We start from the raw sequence: 26058 nt of genomic DNA, 5'->3' as shown, positions 1-26058 counted from the left end.
CTTTGCACGTCTTCTCTGCCACTCGGGTAAGAAAAAAAAAAATCAAAATAAAATCCCCCACTGCTGTACATATATGTTCTTTGCCCTTGGCCCTCTTTGCTGCCCGATTTGCTTCAGGAGGCATCCCGGATGGTTTACGGTCCGACACGTAACTAATTGTCTAGCTGTCTCCTCCAGCAAGAGCTGCAGAAGCCCGTGGAGTAAAAGCAAACAAACAAACAAACAGCTTCTTAGACTTTGACCGATAATTACCGGAAATAACAGGAGCTGTGGCTTGGATACCCAAATGAGCAATCCAGCCTGAGTCCTTTTACTACTCCTGCTGACGCGGATCTGTGGGCCGAGGACCGCCAAAGCGCCAGACCCGCGGGCGGGGCGCAGCGCAGCCGCTGCGGTTGTGCCGCTGGGCCCGGCGCGTTCCCCTCAGCCCCGGCAAGGGCCGCCCCCCTGACTCGCGGCTGCTCCGCGCGCGCCGAGCCGAGTAACGGCGGCAGCGCGCGCGTGGGGCCCAGCCAATTGTGGCGGGCGGCGGCGGCGCGGCGCCAATCCGGGGGCTCGGAGGGGGCGGCGCGGCGTTCAAAGGCGGTGGGGGCACACAAAGCATCTGCTTCAGGGCGGCGGCAGCTCCGTCCCCATCCGGTCCCGGTCCTGTCCGGCGCACTGAGTGAGTACTGCCCCGGGCAGCTGCCAGAGCGGCCTGGTCGCGGTCCGCTTTTCCTGAGCCCGTCTCCTCCGGCCTTGGCGGCACTTTTCGCGCTTTTTTTCGACCGTCCCGGTGGGCGCAATAACGGCACCGGCTGGACCTGCCCAGTTCCCCCGTGTCCCGTTATCCCGATGCAGCCGCACGACGGATCTGGCACGGCTGTTGGCGGGGGGCACGGCCAGTGCCAGCAGAGCGGGGCCTCTGCGGCGAGAGCGACTCGGACGGGGCCTGAGGCCGGGCGTGCGCAGGGGCCCGGCCGAGGGCTACCCTAGGCCGCCGATGCCTTCAGGAGAAATAGAGCACCGCGCTGTCCTGTGCAATACCCGTGTGATAAGAGATCACTGTAAGACAGCAGAGGCTCTCTTGGGTCATTTCACCTGAATCATATTTGCTAGCATGTGAAAATCAAGAACTAAAAGTATACATGTACGTATGTTTTAATTGTCATATATCAAATAGATAACTTGCATTTTAGCCCTTCCCACCAAAGTCTTCTGCCAGTAATAATCCTGTCTGTTTCAGGACTTATGTCTCCACAATCATAACTGTGACTGAAGCTGAAACCTGCAGCTAGCAAGTACAGTAGGAGACAATGGCAGCTGCATAAACTTGTCTCTCAGTGGATGGTTGTTTTGATTAAAGAAGGCAAAAATTTGGGATATCAGATCTTGATCTGAGACACAAACAAAAAAATTCACTCATAGAGCATTCTTCCTCTCAAACTAGAGTCTTACAGTGGAATTGCAGTACTAGGCTTCTTTGTGGACTTGCACAAACCTAAATAGCTATAGAAATCAACCCTGTTCTCTTTCAAGACTCCAAGTAAAAGTCTGCCCAGCTCTGGTTTTCTTGTTCAGGCAATGTAGCCAAATACATTGTGTATCAGTTTCTATTTCTCTCTTATTACACTGCTTTGTACTTTGTTCTGTCTAAGCTTTGCTCTCATTTTGATTGTTTTAGAAATAAAGTTGACCAAGAACTGGAATAAGATGGCATCTGTGCTCCAAAATGTCAAAGCAACAGTGGCTTGGCGGAAACACCAGCTCCTAGATGACCTCACTGAGAATGAGAGTCCTGTGCCAGACAAATTCAAGAGAAGGGCCTCTCTGAGTTCTATCAAAACCATTCGCATGTCTTTAAGGAAACGGGTACCATTAAAGCGAGTAGAGCTGAATTTTCATAAAACTCCAACTAGGGAAAGTCTGGAACCAAGTCAGAGGTGCCAAACTCTTCAGACTATTAAAAGAAGAGCAAAATGCGCTTTTGGAACAGTGTCCCAGGTATTTTGCCTTTGCAGTGGAACATAGATAGAGTTTAGTTTTTGCTTCAACTCCAGTATTAAGAATTCTGTACTGATTGCTGTATTCCAGAGACTCCCTTCCCACACACTTGCACAACTTGGTAGTTGTCTCATAGCTACTAACTTCTAAAATATTTAAATCTTTTCCTAAAGTATAGACAGGCAAATTATGGATCTGCCAGAACACAGAGGAAGGTGAAAACATTTTATCTTTGCTTTTTGCTTTGCTTTTTGCTTTGCTTTTTGCTTTGCTTTTCTTATGAGCTTTTATTTTATTTTATGGGCTTTTCCCCTACTATATTTAATCGTATATGGCAGAGCAGCCCTTACACAGAGAAACTGAGTAGGGATTGCCATTGCTTGCAAAGAATTGTTACTGAGAAATGTGCAGCACTTGGGATTTTTTTTCTTTTATTTATTCTCCTGTACCCATACTATTTACTAGCATGTTCTGCATTATAGTTAATCTAAATTTAGACTGACAAAACCTGCTATGAGGTAGCAGGGTAGCAGATTCAAGCTTGCATTTCCCTTTCTTGGAGAGGTCCGATTTTTAAATGCATGAGTTCTGTATTGGGGAGCCTGACGTTTTCCAGTGTAAGAGCAGCAGGAGCTTTGTTCCAATGCCTGCTCTGAAGTCCTTGACAAGTGCCAAGGTTAGGGAAGCAAGCAACTCCTACAGTGCAAATGAGTACAGAGGTTGAGATGCATTTATGTCAGTTGAAACCTGATATGAGAATGGAAGCTAGGAATTTAGCCCAAATATTCCTAGTCTTCCTGGTTCCAAACTCAAGACTAATTGAGTTCATTTAGCCTAACATGTCTAATGTTTCTTTCAGAAAATACAGAAGTCTTGCCAAAGCCCAGTACACTCAATGGTGACCTTTCCAGCTGAATCCATCAGCAGAAGCTGTATGACTAGTTCTACCAGAAAAAGAAGTGCTGTGCCTCAAACACCTTGCTGTAAGAGTGTTACTCCAGCAGCCAGTTCCAAAGGCACTCCAAGGTCCAGCAAAAGGGCCTTGCTTGGGCCAACGAGGGTGTCAGAACATAGAGAATGGAGGGATTTCTCATCCTGGCTTGGTAAGAATGCGGTCTCTCTCCGGAGATCCAGAAGAGCAGCAGCACTGAAGAGCCCTTATTCATCACCTGCACCTTCCAGCAGAAAGATGTAAATCACATTCTTCTGTAAATTTTTTTTTTTTAATGATTATTCTGATTACAGTATCTGGTAAAGTGAAAGGCAAGGTATGAAGTTTTCTATCCTATTCCCCTGAAGGTGTATGTTGTTCAAATAGTTAAGAAAGTACTTCCAGCTACCTGTATAGGGACTGAGCTCTGCATACAGCTGAAACATAAAAAGTAATTTTTTTCCTGGAGACATACCTGATTTCTTTGCTGGTGCCTTTTGGGTAAAGGAAAATCCTGTGTATGTATCTCGCTCCAACTTAATTGCAACTTTTCTGAAGCTGCTATTTGTATTGCACAAATACCAGGAATTGCTCTGCTTATGCTGAGTTCCTTATAGAATGGAGATTTCTGCCTCAAAGAACAAACACAAATTAGATCAAGGGCTGTGAGCTAGGGAAATACTGAATAATGTGGACGTAGGTTTTTCTTTTGGTCAAATTCACAAGAAAGGTTAAATCTACAAGCTGAATCCAAGCCTTGTGAATCTGAAACCTGTGTCTGAGTTGGAAGATAGCTCTTTGAGGGATGAATGGAGACGTGAAGCAGTTGGCCAATGGAATTAAGAGCATAATTGCCACTGCCCTAAACATCTCTGGATAAAGTCTAGAGGTAACAAGAGTGGTACTGCAGGGATGGAGGCTTGAGTAGTGTCGCCTAGTCAGCCTGTCCTGTTTGATCTTTAGCACTGACCATTCTGTTTGCAGAGAGTTTGACTGCGAGTTGGAACTGGTCTCCTCAGGGATTTGCCAATTGAAGCGTATCTCCCAAGCATTCAATGATGCCATTTTGAAAGAGGAGAGGTAAATACTTCTAAGTGTCCCTTTCCTTAACTTTTGGCACAGGTTACCTGCCATCTGAACATAGCCAATTGCAGGCTAAGTAGTCCCTGTAACTCAGGATGAGGAATAGTTGCAGAACTTTTTCAGGTATAATGTAGTATATCCATTTTTTTTCTTCAAGATACCTGGGAAGATTAAATCTGCAGTTGGATTTGCACCTTCTAAAACCTGTCGAATGTTCTCCTTGTCTTGAGCTTCTCTGTTGTGGATGTCAGATTTTTAGCAGAAAGAGCCTACCTCTGACCTTGTGTGAGAACAGTACCTCCCTGACTCTTGTCTAAAAGAGGTGCCAATCCAGGCTGGGGGAGGAGGTGGGAAAATTCCAGTGTACTGACGCAGTCACTGATGTCTGCACCTCTATAAAAAAAAATTCTTTTATTAGGTAGCATTATGTTAACAAACAGTCCATGATAGCCGGATGAAAAAGCCTCTTACAAAACACCTTGGTTAATCCACAAGGTGGTAGGCTGTTGTATTTGTGAAGGTTATGTTATTCTGAATTAGACATATTAAGAAAGTAAAAATTAAAGGTCAGAAATCTTGTCACAGGGTGAATCCCTAAACTTCTTCCTCTCTTAGAACACTTAATGTCAAGCATTCAATAACTAAATGTCAAGTACCTCAAATTCTCTAGAAAGAATTTAGCATCAAGTACTTACCTACAAAGAGGTAACGGCTTAACATCCCAGATAATTGCAAAAATTTGTACCAATGGGACCATGTCTAGATAACAATAGATCAAAGCTTGTATCAATTTTGTCATATCCACTGAAAGTTCACTAAATCTCACTCCTAATATTCTCCCATCTGCTAGTGATACGACAGTTTCTCTCATTTGTAACTGAAGATAGTAGCAACCAGGTAAAGTAGTTGTTCACTTACCTTGCCTATGCCTGCATGCATCTGTGGGGAGAAAACCTGCTGTTTAGAGAGAGAAGGGCTTATCTCATGCTACTTTAAGACAGAATTAGGTAGAACCACAGGGTTCTTCCTTTGTATTCACTGTGGCCATCTCTGCCACAGCAGATCATTGTGCAGTTGTAGAACTTCATCTCTAAATTGCGGATTAGTCAGTCCTTGTGGGTTCACAATGAACCTCCTATGCAAACATCAGGTTTTCTCACCCCAGACCAAAAAATGACTGGTACTAATGTTTTTGTCACTCAAGTTATCACTGGTTACTAATGATCACAAAGCATGAGAGAACCAACCATTATCCTGAGCCATCTGATTTTACTGCCTTTCTTTTCCATCCCTCAAATTTTCACAGCAGTTGAGTCCATGCTATCACAATTAACAGGAGCTCATAACTGTATTGGTGGCATTTTTCAATACAGCAACTGTACCCAAATGGATGTGACATAAATATCTTCACCCATTATGCTGGAAGTGTTCTTTTTGTTAAAGGGAAGGGTACATCCTGAATACAATGTCCTATTTCAGCAACAAAGAAAGGTGCAAGACAGTTTGCCATAACTTTTCAAGAAAAATGAGAGCAGTTTCAAACGCTGGACTGATGCTTTCAGCAGTGATCTGTATTGCTTCCACATTTTGGCCCAGTACTCCTGCATGTGTAGATGCATACAATATGCTCTGTTACTGCCTAGTTGCCTACTGGAAAAATTGTAAAATGAACTTTTTTTGGAGGTGCCTTTAGTCTTGAATGAGACTTTCTGTTCTGGTATCCAATTGCCATGAGTTTTAATGTTAGTGCTCCCTTTTGGTTTTTTTTTCATGATGAAGCATATCTTAATCTCAGATGTTTGTTTCCAACTCCATGTGTTGTTTTAATGTTTTGCATTTTAATTAATTAGATTATATCACAAGAAATGTTCCTGTTGATAGCTAAAATGTTACAGTACTTAATTTGTGTACTGCCATTTATGTTCACTGAAGAAAACAAAATATTTTCTTGATAGTGTTTAGAACAGTTACACAGTGAAAGTGTACCAGACCTCTTCCTTTCTCCCATGTGTTTTCCATTTGTGTGACAACCAGTTGATTAACTCTACTGACTTCATGCTGCTAATAGTAGTCCTGTTGTTTTCTGCAGGTAACTAGCAATATCAAACTACTACTATCTAATGGCACAAAACTTGCAGTCTGTACAGCAATCCCTGAAACCATCTCAAGCTATCAGAAGGCAAGCAAAGAAACTCCATCAAGCACTTGGTACCTAGATAGAGATGGCTGTAACTATTTATTTCACATTTCCAAGTTTATGAGCACATAAAGAGGAGAGGTCTGTATAGCACCTGAAAGGCTGCACTCTATCTATACACTTAAATAAGCCATTACACTTTTTTTTTTTTTTTTGATGAAGCAGCTCAGGACTTCCCTTGCTTTCTCTTTTCAAGTAAAGAGAGAAGCAAAATGGTACCAACCACTGTGTATTATCTCCTGCTGAGATGAGGAAACCATCTTGAAAATAACTTTCATGAGGCAATAAGTACTTAGAAACTGATACTGAACTAGCCAGTAAGAATGGCCAAAGCAAGGGCTTATGACAGACTTATGAAGGGTAATGCTACGTAAGAGTAGTGTTTAAACTGATATCCAGTGGCCACGAGATTTAGCACAATTACTTTCCATGTGAAAAAGACTGGTCTATTATTTTGAAAGCCTAACTTTTTTGTTTGTTTGTTTTTTGGTTTGTTTTTTTTTTTTTTGTTATTAGCAAATGAAAAGTTATTCATCATGTTAGCTGGAAGTTAATAAAACAGTAGTTACTTCTTTGAGTTCTAAGCAGAACTGCCATTCCAAAGCAACAGGCTTCTGTGGAGTCACTCGTGCCAGAAGAACAGAGCCATATTAGGACTCTTACTTCATGGCCTTAAGGATTAGCCTAACTAATTCTATCTTAGGTAGTTTGGTTCCAGACAAATCCAAGCAACTTTGTCATTTCTTACTGCTGCTTTAGATAGCATCTTGGCAGTTGAGTTAAACATTGCTTTTGTGTTGCATCTTTCTTTCTGTTATACACAGAAATTTGTTACTACAATTAATGTAACTTCTTGCAACTACTGTTACTAGCTAATATCACTAAGTGGAAGTATTTTGATTATTTATACTTAGCATTTGATACGTGTATCTTGCTTCTAATTACTTTAAAAAAATTAACATTCATTTGACAATCCTTTTTTGGTAGGTCATTCAGTATAACAAAGTTTAGTATAACAAACTAAAGCAAAGATTTCTCAAGATTTTAGAATTCAACAGCAGGGCTGTTTTCCATGGTAAGTTTTGTGCAGGCTTCTCTGATTATGTTCACTGCAAAATGAACCTTCAAACAAAAGACTGATTTGGGAAACTTTGCTCTGCGTGATAACTTTTAAGATGTGCATGTGACCTAGTTCCAGTGTTACAAAAATTTTAATGGTATTGGGTATAAGTATGAAAAGCATTTAATTATGATTTATGTACAAGTATTGATTTTAAACTTGCTTACAATTTTTCTTCTTTTTTTTCATGTGAAACAAAATAATTTTAAAACATTGAAACAGTTAATGAGGCCTGGAAACATGAAGGCAACCCTTTCAGCCGGAAGACTTTCAGATGACTGAGAATTTTAGCTTATGTTATTTCTTGATGTAGTGTTTGTGTGTGTTTTGTGGGCTGGTTTTTAGAGTTTTTTAACAACTTTTCTATATCGAAGTATAGAAAAGTATATTATCTCCAAGTTATTCTTTGCATGTCCTGAAACTACTTCTATAAAGCTTTCACAAAGATGTTGTCTTAGTGAAATGCCTTCTTCTATGACTTTTGAAAAGGAAGGAGGGTTGGAGTTTTTGAGAAGTTGACCTCCAATCTAAGTATTATTTCAGACAGATTATATTATTATTATTTCGAACAGCCTCCATTTATAATGTTTCCACCAGCTACTCAGACATGTACAATCATGAGCCAATATTTATCAAATTACTGGTAAGAAAAATCACTGACACTGTTTGTTTAAAGGCAAGGAAGGTTTTATTTAAGTGGCTAATCTGTTTTAAGATTTTAAAAACCAGCTCACATCAAAATCTATAGCAGTTGTAGAAATCTTACTCCTTATTTCATATTAAGAAATACATTATAATACATTTTTGAATCTTTACAAGGCAGCCATAAGAAATATAAACATTTGTCACCAGATAGAACCTTCTCACTGACAATATTTAAAAGTATGCACTTAATAAAACTATAGACTGAAAGAACACCTACAATTTCAAGTTTTCTTGTGTGAATTCAGTTGTAAGGGGACTGCCCCTTTTTCCCCCCCCACAAATAGAAAAACAAGTTATGCATAAGACTTGGGGTTCTGTGAGAGGACTGCCATTCTGGGCTGTACACCAGTCATCCAGGAATAACCCTACCTTTCAAGCTTGCTATCTGTAAATCATGTCTCAGTGCTGCAATCTCTGGTATACCATCTCCCAGCATATCACAGTAAATCTGCCTCTCTCTTTTCCCCCTCCTAAGTTCTGTACATCCATACAAATGACAAATGAACTGTCAAATTTATCTTCCCCAACTCCCCAAAACTCCATTCTCTTTCAAGGATAGCTTATTGAGATTAACACAAGTAGAGGGTAAACTGTAATAATCCCTGTCTGTTGGGCTGGACCTAAAATCAGTGAAAGAGCCAACATATGACTTCAATTCCAGAGTCCATGGCACAGAATTCCAGCTGTTCCAGGCCTTATTTCTGAAAAACAGATCTTTTCATCCAGAAAAAATGTGTTATTACTTCCATTTTTATGGGGTTCTAAATTTAGGCTCAGCTGTAGCAACGTAAAGTTACCTTGTGTAACTAAACATCACAGAAGTCTTAATTACCTTGACAAACTCACAATTTCTGCACAAGCTTTGAACACAGACCATAAGGAATCATTGCTCTCAGAGAGCGGAGAAGGTAGACTGGAAAGTTTTGTGTTTACAGGAATTCTATCTTGTACCAGCTCTAGATGAGGATGAAAGCACCACTTTCTCCCCTGCATGCCTGACATGAACAATTTAACGCAGAGATCTTGAGTTCAGATGCCACATGTCAATCTCTAATCAGAAAAATTATGAGACTGTGGTACATAATCCTCATCTCTCCATTATCAAGCCAATGAGTTTACCAAAAGATACCCATGCTCCAATCATCTAGTCCTATGACCATTTCTTCACCTTTCTGCAGGCTAGATGGCAAGAGGGGAAAAAAACCTGGGGAAAATCCTACTTGTTCAGTAATAACTGTTGGACCTACAAATTTTAAAATGTAAAAATACCTACTGGTTTCAGGTATTTTAAATACGTATAAAAATGCTTTTATTTATTCCATGAATGAAATGATGATACTATAGATTTAAGTACTGAGGAATTGTTAAATTCACACATTAGTAGTGTCCTGGCTAAAGAAAGACTGCAATGTATAAACAGGACAACTTGTTCACTAGCAATAGCAAACAAAAGCTGTTTTGCAGAATAGTGGGGCTTCTGCAAAAAGTCACTGTCCTGCACAGACCAGGGTGTGTAATTTTTTTCTCTAGTTTACTGATAGTTCCATTTCTACGTAACCAGTGAAAGTTTTAGCTGTTTGGAAGTGACTTCCCTAGCTGCTAGAGGAAAAAGTGAAGTATTCTGTATAAATTAAGACTAGTTTAATGTAAACAAATAAAAATTACAGCTCTCACAAACCCCAATGAATAAGAATTACCAGTACTTTTTCATTTTTACACCTAACAGAATTTTATGCTGAAGAGATACAAACCATGCCACAAAACTAAACAGGAATACTTTGGTCAAGCAAAAATCTATTCCAAGAGCACTAGTGTATGCAAACAAAAATGTTATTCAAAATAAGCAGATTCTGGTTAACATCACTATTCAATTCCGTAATCTATACAATGATATCTTGTTCCAAACCTACCTAGCTAGACAACAAAATTGAACAGACAGCCACTGTTGCTCTGAGTTGGTTTTGTTCTTTTTTTTTTAATATATATTGGTTAAAAATTTGCTGTGAAAGCAGAACCAAAACTTAAGTGTCTTCCAGTAGCTATACACACATACACACAGACAAAACCAAAACACCACAGTTGTGAAGGTGTATTTTCACAATATCTCGAATAACTCTACCACTGCTATTAATCACAGCCATTTTTTTACAGTAATTTAAAATGGATCCATATCAACAGGACAAAGAAGTAAATGCTTCCAACTGTGGCTTACTTATACTGTAGCCATAGTACCCACTGGACAAACAATTTTGCATTTCACAATTTCATTTATGCTTCCTCCATTCAGCACATTAAAATAATGTGCTTTTTTGTTACGCACTGGAGGCACTACACAACTGATGGTGCTGAAACAACTGATGAGTCTAATGTATGTTTTGTGGGCACACCTACCTGACTTCTCTGTCCCTTTCACTTCCATGTATGCTAAAACACTTTCTTTCATAGTCTGTATAATTTAAGTAAGTGCTGTCTGCACAGAAACTGCAGCAATGAGGACTTGCAATCAAGAATAAGATGACTGTAGGATCAAACTTACCCTCAGCGAATGGCCTGCCTAGGGGACTGATCTTCCATGAAAACACAAGTAGAACTGAAATCCAATTGCAAGCTGAATTACCGTGAATGACTGGATGCAGTTTCATGTGGACAAAGTGTGTAACTAAAATGCCTGTATCACTGTTTTCCAAAGTGCACAGCTGGAGCGTGTGATCACAAGATAAATCATTTTAGCCATGAGCAATCAGCAGTACTGGAGTTATGAAAATGCCATATAAGCTCTCATAAATTGTATGAAAACAAAGCTAGGGAGAATATTTTCAGCTTGATTTTAACACCATGTGTAGAAACTTTGAAATTGTTACCGTAGTAAATCATTCACACACACACTCACACACACTTGTTTTACTGCTATTAGCTCCTAATATTCTTAAGGGAAGCCAGCACAGTGACTACTGTAAAAGTGACCCAGCTATTAATAGAAATACACAAATTCAGAGTTTTTATGACATGGAACCCTGTAAAATGATATTGTTTCCAAGAGTAAAAGACACCCCTTTATAACCTAGGAGATTTTTCTAACCATGTACTCAGACACTATTTCCTTCAATACAGTCACAGAATTACACACAGATCCCTATTTTGAAAGGAAGTAGACCTTTCTACTACAGCAATTTAAAACAAAAAAATAGGTTTTCAAATCTCTTGGGGGATAGAGGTAGATGGCTAAAGCAACAGTAGCTCTGAAGAGGAATGGCAATTACAGCCAGGAGACATGCTACGCAATGTCCAATGCTTAAAAAGAACTTTTTGATCAGTCAATATTTTAGACCCCTCAGCACACTTAAAGTTTTCCTAGTAAGTTCCTCTCTCACAAGCCTTGGATTCCCATGCTTATTTAAAACTAATACAGAAGCGTGCTAACAGTTAATTCACTAGAAGGAGACGTAGGCTGGTGCACCCATGCAACTTCTTCCTAGTCCAAAGCAGAGAAAAAATGGACTATGTGATTAGAAGTAATACATGCAGTGGGCCGAGACACAACATGGAATAATTCCTCCAATTTCATGGGTTCAGGCACTATGATACTACTGGGAAAGCATTTGTAAATGTAAACACTGTTTCAATGTAGTTCACTAACTATCTTTCACTTAGCTTTTGTAGCAACAGAGCACAAAACCCTAGCCCCTTATAATGTTTTACCTGTTCCCAAAGTGTGTTTGCTACCAAACTTTTTACATCTTAATCTTCAACAGAGATTATCCCTTCCCTTAAAAGGAAGCGTTAGGAAAAACTACTACTGATGTGAGGGAGATATTTCAGGAAGTTTGAAATAGGTAACTGACAATCTTACCAAGTAATGTCTGAAACTATAAATCAAAGATCTACACTTACAAGCTATTTTGCTGCCTCTTAAGGCAAAAGCTACACTCCTATTCCCTTCTAAAAGCCCACTGAAACTTCAGGGTCAACAGGGAGTATAGATAGACTTACGTTACTTCTGCACTGTCTTAACAGTTTTCCATTGCATTTCTTGTTTTACATGTTAACTTTCAAAATCATTAACCAACTTGATGAGAGACTCTTTCTGGTCTAGCAATACCTGAAAGAAGGATGGAGAGGCACAACACTATCTCCACCCCAATTCCTTGAAATAAAAAACAAACAACAAAACTGAAAAAGGAATGTCCTTTTGACTTCAAGCTTTCTCAGTGCCAATAGCATGTTTGGCTAAAAAAAAAAAGGGGGTTTTTTATGTGCACTTGTAACTTCATTGCAGGTTTTTATAACATGTGTCAGTTCAGTCATTAAAGTTTGTTTGATTAATTTCCATGGAAGTACCAGCATGAAGAATCTGCAACCTGCTACTATGTTGAAGTGATATATACTTTAGAAATATTACTACTTAGGGAAAATATCACACATTTTACTTGTAGTAAGTCCACTGAGAGATCAGAGAGAAATTTAAATCAGTAGAAAAATGTCTATTTGGCACCTGTATTTTCGCATGTCCACTCTTTGAAGTTCAAATGCTGTAATTCTGAATGCTACAGATTGTCTTTATACAGCAGTTCCTGTGAAGCATGAGAAGGTAAACAATTGATCAATTTACTTAATTACTTTTTTTTTCCCTTCAGTGTAAAGATTCTAGTTAGAATAATTTATAAAGTCATTACTCTAAAGTTTGCAGTTTCCCTAATAAAACAGTTCCTTTTAACATGCCCTCTTAGGATCTGACTCTCGGACTGAGATCATCAGAGCCATCTTCTTTGGAGTAGTCCACACATTTTTGCACAGTCATCAAGTTCCACAAACAATGTGATCTTTGTACAGTTGCACACTACTTTGTTTACAACAACACTGTGTTCAAACTGTGGCAGACACACTTATTTTTAACATGATTTTTTTATGTTTGTGAAGTGAAGTCCTCTCATTTATTTGTCCAGCACCTCACACAAACATGAGTGCCCATGTTGGAGTCTGTTGACCAACAATGTAGGCTGAAAGGAAACCTTGGGTTTAAGGCACCCAGAAAGCATCTTGTTGTACAAGTCCTAACCACCTGTTGTAATATCTCACACTGCTGCTTCCCTTTATCGCTTTTATTGAAAAGTGAAGTGGAAACAGACATGTCTGTTTAAAGTGCAAACCTTCTCTGTAACCTACAGGACCTACCATTTATACTGTTTTGGGTGCAGCTAATTAGCTGATACCACAATCCTTCTGAGTAAAATCAGTATCTTTTCCTCTTATTGCACATATTGTATCTGTTCCAAAAAATAACCTGTTGCTATGGTGATAAACATGTGATAGTTTTAGATTGTTTTAAACTTCCCCAATAAACATGATAAGAGGAAGAGACTGGGAGTGCCCCACTTGGTGTAAGAAGGCAGATTTCAGAACAGGGAAGACTCCAAGGTACAAATTCCTGTCTACTTCTCTTAGTTTGGAGCTGCCTAAATACTATCTTTGAGGCATGCCTACAAGTTTAATGGGGTGCACCCAATATCTACATTCCCAGATTCTCCTAGGGAATAGATTCAAATTTGTGAACTCCACCTCGAACCCAAGCGATGGAAGGCAAATGTCTGTCATGATCTTTGTCTGATTCGGGCTGGCTCTGGGCACGCTCTGGCTTGGGGTTCAGAGACGGCGGGTCAGGTTGCTGGACAGACATAGTCCTGCGCAGATGGTTTCTCTTGCGCAAAAACTCAGGTTGCGAGTGGAGGCCAAAGCTGCCTTTTCTCAAGATCATCCGAGAGTTGTTCTTTTTGGGTCGTGAATGGAGACTGAACTCCAGCGAGGCCAAGTGGGCTGCATAACCCTCACTGAGGAACTGAAATAGGAAGGAAAGAAAGGTAGTGACAAATTATTGCTGCCTTGACCTATGAGCGTTATGAGGAATTAAGTTTTGATCACTGGCGTCCCAGTTAGACACCTACAGAATACTACTACTCTGACTCCTACTCCCCTTCCCTCAGTTTTTTTTTCAAGTGACCCATTACATTTCGAATTACATTCAGAAATATGCAATGCATGCACTTGTAGATACAACCTACAACAGTTTAGTTCTCTTTACTATTCACCCTTCCAGAAATACTGTTGCTGCTTTGTGTATGTGTGAGTTTGCACATGCATTCACTTGCATGCATTTCCTTGTCTTCCCTAGGACTTCCTGATTGAATAGCAAGAGTTACTTACTTGGCACTGTGCCTGGTATTTCTTTGTGGATCGTCCAACTATGTAGATCTGGGATGGCGACAAAGCCAAGACACTGTACACAGAAATATCCTTCATGGAACCATATGCGGCACAGATTTTGATGTGGCACTGAAACAAACATTACTTCCAAAGTGAACGCACTATTGAACACCATGCAACTTCAAGGCTGGTGCTTAATTTGCAATAAAGCAGCATGTGAGTTCACTGTTAACAATTTCAATCTGTAAACCACAGAAAGCTAAATCAGTCTGCCTGCATGTGAGCAAGAACTACAGCTATCTGCAAAGGAAAGAACAAGCAGTTTATTTACTTATTTTTCATGACTGGAGATCGCTTTGGATGTTGTATCAGCTTTCCTTGCTCTTTAAAATGTGGAAACAGAAATGAGGAATGGCAAAAACACTTTGTGATGTTCAGAAAGAAGGAAGATCTCTAATGAATGGCATTGTCTGAAAAGAGGTTCTAAGGCTATAAATAGGTTTCTAGTACCTCTTGCATGAGATTCCGGAGAAAAATGGTCTTTTGTCGCAGTGGGTCATGAACAAGTCCATCTGAGAAGAAGATCATCCCTTGTGGGAAATTGTGTTGGGACAACCATGAAACCACACGCTGTTTTTGCATATCTGGACGGCCGGTGATATAGATAATCAGATATCCCAGATCCTGCCAATGCCTGCCAGAAGAAGCAGTTAAATTACATATGTGTAGAAAGAGAAACAATACTCATAGTCAGGTTAGCATTTTTCTCAGACCAGTTAGAAGTCAGATGTTATCCTTCAGCAAGTGGAAAGGAGCATGCCTAAGTCTCTGCTCCAATCAAGAAACTAAGTAATAATGTCTGCACCTTGGGGGATATGGAGGAAAACAAGAGATATTCTTATATAAAACATTATAAAAAATATGAGAGCCATTTAAAAAGATACTTAGAATAAACCTTGCAACACACTAGGTACTGCTCCTTTTGAAATCTTTAATGAGATTTCCTGCCATTTCATCTATAAGGAAACCCTTGAAAACTGACATTTCTATATTCCCACGCAAGTTCCGAAAGAACTGCCTTTTCCCATTCAGTGCAACATTAACAGACCTGCAAGAATGGATTAAAAGGCCTTTTAATTTTTCCTCCAAAAAACATTCTTGTGTTCCTGGCACCTGATATTTTTGAAGTACAAATATGTCCTTATTTGAAATTAGTGAAACACAAAATACACATGGAATCATTATTAATTCACTGCACACACTTCAAGGTCATATTCCCATGAAGCAACTTTTTATCTTTAGGCAACTTAAACTACAAATTTCAATGTAATCCACAGCATTCCTATATTGCTCTGGAATTCAGGCAGATGTGCTGTGCAAGAAAATATAGAAATGTAACTGTAGAGGACCTTGGCCCTTAGAAAATTGCTGTCTTTAGTATAACAATCCTTTTGTTTCCTGCTGTGTTCAAGGAGAAAGTCAGACATTTGAAGTGTTCAAACCTCATTCACCTGACAACATCAACGGCCCCTGCTCGGACTTTGGGGTCACTTCCCATAATTGATACACTTGCTGCAAAGGAACCATCAATGCTGAACACAACACATTCCATTCCTCGGGGCAGTACAGTCAGGTAACTTGCAGCACTGCTCTGGTCCCCTCTGGAGAGTCAAAGCAATAAATTAATTCAAAAAGCAGAATGTCAGAATATGTCTTCTGCATGTTCTACCTAGGACTTGAAATTAGATATGTCTGGACCTAGAGCTTTAAAAATCACTGTCAAATACGACTTCTGATTTCAGTCTTACGTGGGACAATTGAAACTTAACACTTTTAGGAAATAGTTTTTCAAAGAGAAATTTGGATGCTGCTCTTAATAAGAAATCACATACGTACAAATAACTAAAAGAATTAGAAAAAAACCCCGCAAACCAGCTTGAAGCACTCTAACTACTCCTCAAACTTTCTCCATAAGCTTAACAGTTGGTAACATGAGCATTAGCCACCCTCTGTCCTTGCAAATTACAATGGGAGTGCCAGTTGAGAAAAGTGAAAAACAAAAACAAAAGCAACAAACAAAAAATCACACAAACAACCAAACCCAGACAACTAAAAACAATGCAGTCATACACTACTCTTCTCCTGGAAAGATATGAAAAACATTTCCTTATGATGTATTTTCCCTAAGAGAATTGGATGTTAAAAAATGGATAAATGACAAGAAAATCCAAAGGTCTTCCCATTCCTCATGTTCCCTAAAACCTGTAATGTTAAGACTGTGTTTAAATCTGATGATGAAGAGTCTTAAAATACGTGCTCACAGTCTAATGAACAGACAGAACAATTTATTTTATTCCTCTTTGAAACTTACTCCTGCACTCTAAAGCTTCATTTTTAAATATAATTTTATTTACGTATCAGTAACTCTATTTTCTTGAATTGACTGCCTTTTTTATTAAAAGGTGGTAAACATTTTCTCCTGTCAAGTAGCACTAAACAGGATTGTAAGCTGACTTTGGACTTTGTTAACTGGTGGATAACAATACATTCTATTTCAGCTAAATTCATCTCATTGATTTAATCTCCCAAATAGGGACTCAAGTGAATCTTTTATGCAGTTTTGAAATTCTTTCCTCATCACAACAACCCATTACAGCTTTAGTTCCAGCTTGGAGTTATTACCTGACCACCATTTTGATGGGATACACACCAACTCTCAGTCTCTTCTGTTCAGGTATATTGTAGGATATTCGTCCACTGCTGTTGGAGATCTCTGTGTCAAAATATACCCACCTACCCGAGGATGGCTCAGTCATTATGAAGATATCCACCTGCAAAAACAATGAAACAGTAATCTAGTGTAATAATCAACAAAGAACCCTCTTATTTACAAGGCCTGCCAAGCCTAGATAATATTAGTATCTCCAACCACAGCTGGTAGTAAAAGCTTACAAGGAAGTTTGAAAGAACTTCACGACTCAGTAAGAACTTCAAAGAGAGTCCTCTCAATAAGCAAATGCTTCCCAACATATAATACAAGAGTTTATTGCTTTCATAATTTATTGTCTTCATAATTTAAAGCCCTGATCTTAGCACTGCATGTGTCAAACATAGGTATAGAGGTCAGAAATTTAGAAGGAACCCTAAAATAGGAAAAAGATAATTTTATCTTGCATGGCTGTATTACCTTTTCGTACACTAAACCAACAAAATTTCATCTGGTTATTGAGATGAAATCTTTCTCAAATCGTAACCTCACCTACAACCAAAACACTTCAAGTTATCAAAAAATTTCATTAGTATAGTTTTCTTCAACTGAAATATTTATTTAAAATTAACATAAAGGGTATTGTATACTTTGCTGGATCTGAAACAGTCCAAGTGAAGCCTCCACGCTTCAGTTTTGCCTTCAGCTCAGCGGCATTGCTCTCTTAATTTGCACAGAAACTCTTACAATCTCAGTGAATATGAAAAAATGTGTTTACTTGATGCTTGGCCTTATTAGCTGCAAGCCTGGCTTCTGCATGCAGCTTTAGGAATGACAGTTTCAATTGTGTCACAATACTACTAATTTCTAAAACTAATCTTTACTTGCCCATGTGTAAGACACAGCAGCCACCTAGCCTCTAGAATGCCTATTCTTTTATCTAGTTGTTTTACCTGGATAGGATGATACATGATTTTCTTTTAGTGTTTTGTCAACTACTATAAAATTATTTTTCCTTCTTCCTTGGAAAGTAATTTGTCTCCAGTAGGTGGTACAGCTGGATGGCAGGTTCAGAAACCACTGCACAGCACACTCATCACTAACCAAAGGAGATAGCCATAATTAGGTAAGAGAGACGAGAGCTCAGAAAAAGGTCAGCTATGAGAAAAGCCCACTTTAGAGCAAATTCTGCTGAAGTAGTAGAGGCCTAGTGACATATTTCTCCTCACTGTAAGGCTTTTTCAGACACTGTACATGTGTGCTACATTCAATAACTGTTTCTAGTAAAATTAAGAAAATTGATTACTTGGACTTCACCTTTTCACCTGTTAAAGCCACCATGTCCAGAGGTCCATACATAAAGCGCCCAACTAGTACCTGAGGACCATCTTCTGCTGCAATGACATCATTAGCTCGGTGATTAGCAGTCACATTCTGAAATAAGAGCAGAAGATGGGAAGGGTACTGTTTGTTTTTGTCACGAGGCTGCTGTTCCTATTTTGTTATGAACAGTGACACAGAAACACAGTCCTGCACAGTATGTCTGAGATACATCAAGTGCACTGCATTCCCATTTCAGCTGGAGTCTGATTTCCATTAATGGTGGGTTCCTGAATAGACTTTCTAGAGAGTGCTCAAGACAACCAAATAAGAGAGAACATTTAAGGGAAAGTCAATTCTTTTCCATTTCAAGTGGTGCCATAGAGCCACATCACTATGTGCAGGGCACATGCACTTTAACTGACATTACTGACTTTGCACCTGAAGAAAGGAGGAAATATTTTTGCTTGGCTAATGGATTAGTCTAGCATAAAAGAAACTGCTTTGCATAATGGAAAGTTAGGGCCTGTCTGTTACTTAAAGAAAGAAATATACTTTCTCCCAGCATGAAGTGATAAACCAAGACAAAATTGCTCATATTCCCTTACCATTAATCTGCCTGGCTTTGGATTAAGTTAGCAGTTTTCAGCTCTTTAGTGATATTCAGTTATGTAAACTCTTACTCGGGGAGATTAAACTCCATTCAAATTTCTGCCAAACCCATGTCTCATAGCTGCCGTATAAATTCAGAGTTAAACTTACCCTCAGTTTGACATGTGTCCTTTTGCGTAGCCATTTTTCTCGTGGATTTGATGGACTTAGTGTTTCTGGATCCAGGTTGTCATTTTCCTTGAAATTTATATTCTCATACCTCATCACCTGAAAGTATATTAATATTTTAATAGTGTGTGGCCTGGGGAGTCCTGGTACTTGTCAAAGAAAGATAAATTGCACTGCTGCCCCAGCCATATGTTCACATTAACTGCACAGACAAAGAAACTGCTTTACTCTGTTGGCCAACATTTAATCTCGTATACTTATTGAACAGCTTTTTCCTTCACAACACAGTCTGCACATTCCTCCAGAGAAAACTGTGAAAACATCAGGATGGTATCGAGTGACAGTCACATTATCTTGATTATGTTCTGCAAAGTCAGTAAACAGCTTAAAACCACAGAAGCATTTTTTAATGTCCTTTATGTGGCAGACGTCAGACTCCTGACTTCAGCTTTATTGATTTTCTACACATCTACTGAGAGAGAATGTTTCTTATCCCTTTTAGGTATTACTACTGCAGTAGGTGATAGGCAGAGACTCACAGGGACCCACAGAAGTCCAACCTGTGAACATGCAGTAGCCTGTTATATCATACACGTTCTTACAACCTAAATATACACTTACCAAGAAACCTGCACGTCCAACTCAGACTTCAGGACACAACCCACAGAATTCAGAATCTGGGTGTGGGTGATGCCATAAGCCTCTGAAACCATAAGCCCTGTCTCACTGAAATCTGTGGGTTGTACCTGCAATCACAAATAGCTACTTTGAATGAGTAGATTAGCAAATTTTTCAAGTTGAACAGTTGGTTTTCTGTGCTGTGAGAAGTTTACACTCTCAGTGCTCTTGCTAGAAGAGCGGTCTAGAACCATTTTAAAATATGTCTCATGTGAAGTCCCTTGAGTAAATTTGTGCTGCAATCAGAGTCAGCAAAGCAGCTGGCTTGCAACAAATCACAGTAATGTTGAGCATTAAGCATATTTTTTTTAACAAATTGGCATAAATTCTATTCACTAGAGGTAAAGTGCAGGCAGTATATGCACCCCCCGGGGCATTCAGGAGCCATTAGTCTTAATCTTAACCCTCAACAAGGGCAGAAGGTCCAGGCTGTGCTGGAACTAACCAGACTTTTATGTAGTGCTGTAAGCTCAAATACTGTTTTAGACATGTTTTAAATGCCTGAAAGATTTATTAAATTCTAAAAGCTGTAATGCACATACTAGGCTAGGAAAGTCTTCTGTAAAGGAGAGACTTGACTTTCTTATAGAAGCAGTACTTTCAAACTGGTTTACTATCAGATGTATGCTAATAATTTGATACTTAATAGAGAGATATATCATTATTTAAGGCTGGAGATTGCCTATTCCTTCAAAAACAGGATGAAATTAATACATAATACAGGGTTAGATAAATCTTCCTCACCCCTCACCATCTGGAAAGGGTGAGGTATGCATAAAGGTGCAATATTACTGGTCACAAAGTCAGCAGTGCTAATGGTAGGCTCACTGTCCCCCTTACCTCTCCAATAAATCCAGATCTGTCACTCCTACATGCACTTGTATGTGATGCATCAACTGTTAGCCATCTAACTGACCTGAAGATTAAAAGACTGACCCTTGGAAAATGCAATTGACGATCACAAGGTTATCTGTGACAGAAAAAAAAATTATCAATTACCTGTCTTAAGATGAAAGCCACAACATCTGTTGATTCCCAGTAGCTGGCATGAAAGAGATGTGGCAGGGCCACCGTAGGAAAGGCTGTCAGCACATCTGGACAATACAAGGCATAATCTATTCGTTTTGTTCCCCACCACTTTGCAGTAACTACAAAAAATGAAACAAAATAGCATAACATTTTTATATCAATAAATTTCTTGCTGTCTTTACTTTTAAGCTAGATAATGGAATTAAGTCTTCTGCTTTCTTAATCTTGATATTTTGAGTCTGTTAAAGCTATCTATCTTTCACAAAAGCACTGTTTTTACTGACTGCATCATCACTTAACTGCCTGCCATCTAAAGAGTTCTTCTAGGTCCAAGTTTTGGGAAGCAGAAATGACCTCAGCATGATCCCTATTGCTTTCTGGTCCACAGAAAATGTACAGTGAAAGACTAGGACTTTTATGATCATGTTATAGGGTAAAAATTGAAAATGCCTCCCAAGCAGTGAAGTAAATATTGAAATAGATAGCTAGATAGGTAGATACACACACACACATACACGGAGACATATATAAACCATATATGTGTGGACTATAAACCATAGCAGGACAATATAATGATTTATAGCACTTTGATTTTTGAGTAACAAATCTTATCTACCTCTACTGCTTCATGCCTGGAACATGATAATAAACCCTTGTTACTATGAAACTCTTGTGGCTATTTATGAGTGGCACCTTAATATAAAACCGTGACGTCTTTTCTATTACTCTTATTTATCTATCTAATTAGAAACAGAAAAGGAAGATAAATTGCGTTATGTAAAATTGCAGAAACTTGCGTTATTCTCATTCTTCCCAAATTTCAAGCAGATAGCTTTTCATAATCAACTTTTTCACAGAAACAATGTGAAGGGAAAGGCTGTTTCCATATCCAATAGCACATGGCACCAGGCTTCACTCACTGTTGGTGAGGCATGCTGATGGCAAGCTTTCAGTTGACCCGGAGTTTTCACTGTTTGTGCTGCCCAAGCTCAACTTTCTTGTTTTCCCTTGTGGCTGATCAGATGTATCTGGAGATCCAGGACTCTCCTGAGAGAAAGGTATGTTCAAAGAGCTATTCTCAAGGAACAGACCACTGTGATTGTGGAGAGCATCACCTGCAGGTTACAAAAATGAAAATAAGATTGAAAAAAAAAAGATGTACACCATGGTTTTGAAACTGGTGTCTGTGATACTGCTCTGGTCCTCTTTCTGACATAAGCAAAACGTCCTTTCTTGCATAATGTGACAAGTCAAAGATACTTCATGCCTACATGATTTTACCTTATTTTCTATAAAGTCAAAAAAGCACAATTCCATCTAGTAGCACCTTGCTCATCCCCCCCCGTTCCTCTTTCTTCCCCAGAAATCAATCTGTTTCTGCTTTTTTCTTTCCCTGTATTCAAATCTTTATTGCCAACATAACTATTGTTTAGTAACCCACCTAGGAGAAGAGCAATCAAGACTACTCAGCGGTCTGACATGTCCTAGTAGATATCTACAAAAAACCAACCACAAGTGACCAAAAGAAACAACATGTGAAGATCTAGGCAAAGGTCAACTGATTGCAAAAATAAATTGTTTAAAATTATAGTCAAAGACATGGAATTTTCTAAGTGGTTCTTCAACTAAAACAGTGGTATTGCCTTCCAACTTCTCTTTAACCAAAGTAGTATCACAAACCTCATGCATAAGAATATTTTTTTCTTCGTAATCTTTTTTGGTTCTACACTTGCAAAGTATGTCTGTGCTACTCAGTCCCAGATGACTTGTTCTCAGCATGCTAGCCCATTGCTATTTCAAAATCTCTCGAGCTGTGTACAGAGAGAACACTTAAGAGAACAACAAGCACTGAGAGCTATGAAAACAGGCACTGTACCTAATTGGTGAGATCTTCCATCCCCTAGTGGGTATCTCTGGTACCGTGGGACACTGAATGGAGGAAGAAGATGGAATCTTTTCTCCAGCAATGGTTCAAGTCTGCAGGCAGAGGGGTCAGCAGAGTGAAAGAAGCTGTACACTTGGCTGCAGGCTGGTCGGACCTGGCATACTTGGATGAGAATAAGACAGAGAGGTCAGTATTGCTATTTTACAATTTTCAAAGAGTCTGTACAGAAATATACGGTCTTCTGCAAACTCCAGATTGGCACACATCTGGCCAAAAGAAATTTAATTGAATTGTTTCCTTTTCATATGTAAAGAACACTTCACAGAAGTTTACAGAGACATCACAATCTGAGATGCAGGCACATAGGGAATGTGAAGAGAAGCAGAAACAGATGGAAGCAAGGAAGGAAAAAGAAGTTAAAAATCTTGAAAATGTATTATTAAGCATTATAGTTGTGATGCTCAGCACTTCAAATATTTACCAGCAAAATGATCTGATGGACTTGTGACATCCAGAGGACTTAAACCCAGGGGACAGCAGAACCTTCCCTTATATTATAAAAACTGATTCTAACAAAACAAATAAATAAATACATCTGAATTTTACTTGTCACATTTTCAGATAGCTTTCTACCTTTCATTTCAGTAAAGAGGGCACCTGACTCTTCACAACTAATTTCCAACTGTCTGTATGATAGGTTTCAATTTGTCTGTTTTCCTCTCAATTGTGTCACAATTACCACTTTAAAATGGGATTTTTTTTTATCATATGCACCTCTAAAGACTAATTATACTTCAAGTAGATGCTGCTCACCTCAGAATGTGTTTGAAATGCCCATCAGTTGAGCTGCTCTCAAAGCGTACTCCTTTGCAGGATACCAGAGGGAAGATGGAAATGAGAGCTAATTTGAAGAAAATAGTTTAAAATACTAGTAATTAACATGAAATTTTCCTGTCAAAGTGTCTGGAGGGTAGAAGAGCAGAGACTGGGGAAAGGACTATTGGCTAGGAAAAAAAAACCTTGGAGTTCTGAATTATCTCTTCCTCATTATTGCAACAGATTTTCTCCCTCGCCTGATAAATGAATGCATCATTTCCTATAAAGATACTGTGCCATCCAAAGCTCATACCATGCAAAGAGACAAAGCGTGTGCTGAATAACAAAAAGAAATGTAAGCTTTTAACTGAAAAACTAAAAAATCCAGGTATTTTAGAAATAAAACTAAAAAAATCCTCTCTGTGTCTGATCACTAGGCTCTGTTACTAGAGAGGAAGAATGGCTCACAAGCAACACACCTGAGGGCCAAATCCACTTGTGAAGCCAGACATGAACAAGAGGTAATGCCGAACTAAGCAAAAATGTTATTTTTGGTATTGTTTTCAATGACTGATCCTTGGTGAAGTGTGAGCTTCATGATATATGACATGGAATATATGATTAACAGCAGAACATAAGACACACTTCTGTAAGTGAGCAGTGACATCCCTGGAACAATCATCATCACCTCAGTACCCACCTGCATTAATGTTCCCATCTCTTAAAGGAAGAAACTTACCTTACTTCCTGACTTTAACTAGGCTCCTTTATTTACCTCCTTTTTGTGTGAGCCTCTTTGTTTACAAATGCATCCCATATTTTAACCCCAAGAAGAGCTTACCATCCAGACCAGGCAGAACAGTGCTCCTCATGGCCAGCACCAAACCAAGCGGTGATCCAAAAAGGAAGAAATCAGACACCTCAAATTCAAATCGGCCCAGATTTACTTCTGAGAGACTGGAATCCACAGGAGGAAGGTCTGCACCATCTTTTAACACACTTGAATGGATGCTGAACAAAGAAAATACTGAATCAAAAATAATAAAGATGGTATTCAGAAAAAAAGAACATTCCCGAAACAGGATGCTTAGAAAGCTCTAGCACTGGCACTTAGATCTAAGCAAAACACCTTAAAACTGTAAAATGATGATGCAGTATAGCAGCCATGATTTTCAGTGTGGCTATTCAATAAATTTACTACTTTCAACATGCAAAAGTTTCCTGCAATTATGCTACAGAACACTTAAGTGGTAAAGTTTAGCAAGGACCATGAATATTCAAGTTTACTGTTTGAAATGTAACACAGGATTTCTCCTATAAAAGAACCTAAAAGTGACTGACCAAAAAAATCTTTATGTTTTCAGCTGCAGACAAGAGAAAAACAACCATTCTGTCTCAGAGGGAAAACATTCTACAACACATTGATATCCAGAAAATGCAATGGTTTCAAAATGAATGCAGAATAGTCAATAAAAACAAAGCAAACGACTTTCAGTCAAAGCAAGACTATAGAATTACCTTAACCTGCTACTAAGAAAAATGCCAGACTTGAAGTAAAGCACAGTGCTAAGTCTGCACTATACTCAACTCCAGCAGAACTGAAACTTCAACACACAGTAAGACTTCCTCCTCTGCATCACTCACAATGAAATAAAGGAAATAGGATGATAAATAGAGGAAACAAAAGCCCGAATAATTCAGGTAAGTAAAAAAATCAAATAGCCAGGACCAGGAGCAACAATGAGACAAAGAGAATGCTTATGTTCCCATCCCATGTATTTCAAAGGTTTTTTAGGATAAAGAAAAACTAAGTTAACTTCTTCCCCCAAATTCCTCCTCATTTAAGCCAAATACAGGGGGTTTTTTGTAGTTGTTTTAAAGCTGATCTGAATAGCTCATAGACCAATGGGAGCATCTAAAGCAATTATCTCTCTAGAGAATAATAAAAGTCCTGAAAGTGAAGTCAGAGGGATCATTTAAAATAAATAGATAACAGAAATTTACAATTATAAAGTATTCATGTGTCTTGTTTTGACTGAGCTGTACTTAAGAAATAGAACTTCACACATTCATTTCTGCATGTTCAAAACCCTCACAACTGAATAAAGATTACATTAAAAACTCTCCAGATGTGATTATGTTTATACTAGACCCACTAAATCCATAGTTTTCTTTGAGGGATAGACAAGAACTTTAAGCAAACCTCCAGAAACATACCACAAAAAATAACAATGCCTCTGAACTCTGGTGCTAACAGGCTCCTTTCAATGGCAAGCCCATTTCTTTTACTCAGTCAGTGACCACTGACTGGACAGTGGTTACCTGGACAGGAATGCATGATGCTGGGTTATGGTATCACAGTCATAAGAAGATGAGTCACTCTGTTTCCGAGGCACTGGCGGCCTTTGCTTCTCATCCTCCATGATTCCCGAGACGTCGATATTACTTTTGCTCAGATGTTTGCTGTCACCCAGACTGGAGTCCTCTGCTGAGATTGGATTATCCTTCAGAAAATGAACAGAGCAAAGGGAAGATTTAGACAGCTAACAAAATACAAAAGAGCTTATATGAAACGTCTGCATTTATACATATGACCTCACTTTATCCAACTAAGGATGGAAGGGAT

General features: G+C 38.9%; 2 protein-coding genes across 8 annotated transcripts in view; one reads left to right on the top strand and one right to left on the bottom strand.

Moving 5' to 3' along the window:
• The first annotated feature begins 531 nt into the window (after positions 1-531).
• Positions 532-8238, top strand: PIMREG (PICALM interacting mitotic regulator). 3 transcript variants are annotated; one of them, XM_063403012.1, is made up of 6 exons: positions 532-664; positions 1664-1983; positions 2843-3174; positions 3899-3994; positions 4848-4894; positions 7537-8238. In XM_063403012.1, the coding sequence occupies exons 2-5, from the start codon at positions 1693-1695 to the stop codon at positions 4876-4878; spliced, it is 750 nt and encodes a 249-aa protein (XP_063259082.1). In that variant the 5' UTR covers positions 532-664; positions 1664-1692; the 3' UTR covers positions 4879-4894; positions 7537-8238. The 3 variants fall into 3 exon arrangements, with proteins under 3 accessions (XP_063259082.1, XP_063259081.1, XP_063259083.1); XM_063403011.1 differs by having other exon boundaries at positions 6087-8238; XM_063403013.1 differs by lacking the exon at positions 4848-4894 and having other exon boundaries at positions 6087-8238.
• A 1387-nt stretch (positions 8239-9625) lies between these two features.
• PITPNM3 (PITPNM family member 3) overlaps positions 9626-26058 on the bottom strand; it is a 46650-nt gene continuing 30217 nt past the window's right edge. For 2 of the 5 annotated variants that reach the window (XM_063402997.1, XM_063402996.1), the window contains exons 9-20: positions 25755-25936; positions 24274-24443; positions 22608-22778; positions 21652-21846; positions 20702-20850; positions 19007-19123; positions 18242-18358; positions 16900-17048; positions 15729-15878; positions 14728-14911; positions 14218-14346; positions 9626-13852 (exon numbers count right to left, since the gene is read on the bottom strand). In XM_063402997.1, the coding sequence (XP_063259067.1) occupies positions 13544-13852; positions 14218-14346; positions 14728-14911; positions 15729-15878; positions 16900-17048; positions 18242-18358; positions 19007-19123; positions 20702-20850; positions 21652-21846; positions 22608-22778; positions 24274-24443; positions 25755-25936 (2022 nt within the window). In that variant the 3' untranslated portion in view covers positions 9626-13543. Of the gene's footprint in view, positions 13853-14217; positions 14460-14727; positions 14912-15728; positions 15879-16899; positions 17049-18241; positions 18359-19006; positions 19124-20701; positions 20851-21651; positions 21847-22607; positions 22779-24273; positions 24444-25754; positions 25937-26058 lie in introns of those variants that run through there. The other 3 variants (XM_063402998.1, XM_063402999.1, XM_063403000.1) reach the window with 3 other exon arrangements.

The sequence above is a fragment of the Prinia subflava genome, chromosome 8 (assembly GCF_021018805.1).
Source record: "Prinia subflava isolate CZ2003 ecotype Zambia chromosome 8, Cam_Psub_1.2, whole genome shotgun sequence".
NCBI lineage: Eukaryota > Metazoa > Chordata > Aves > Passeriformes > Cisticolidae > Prinia > Prinia subflava.
The sequence above is the reverse complement of the archived record's forward strand: the minus strand, read 5'-3'. Positions and strand labels throughout refer to the sequence as shown.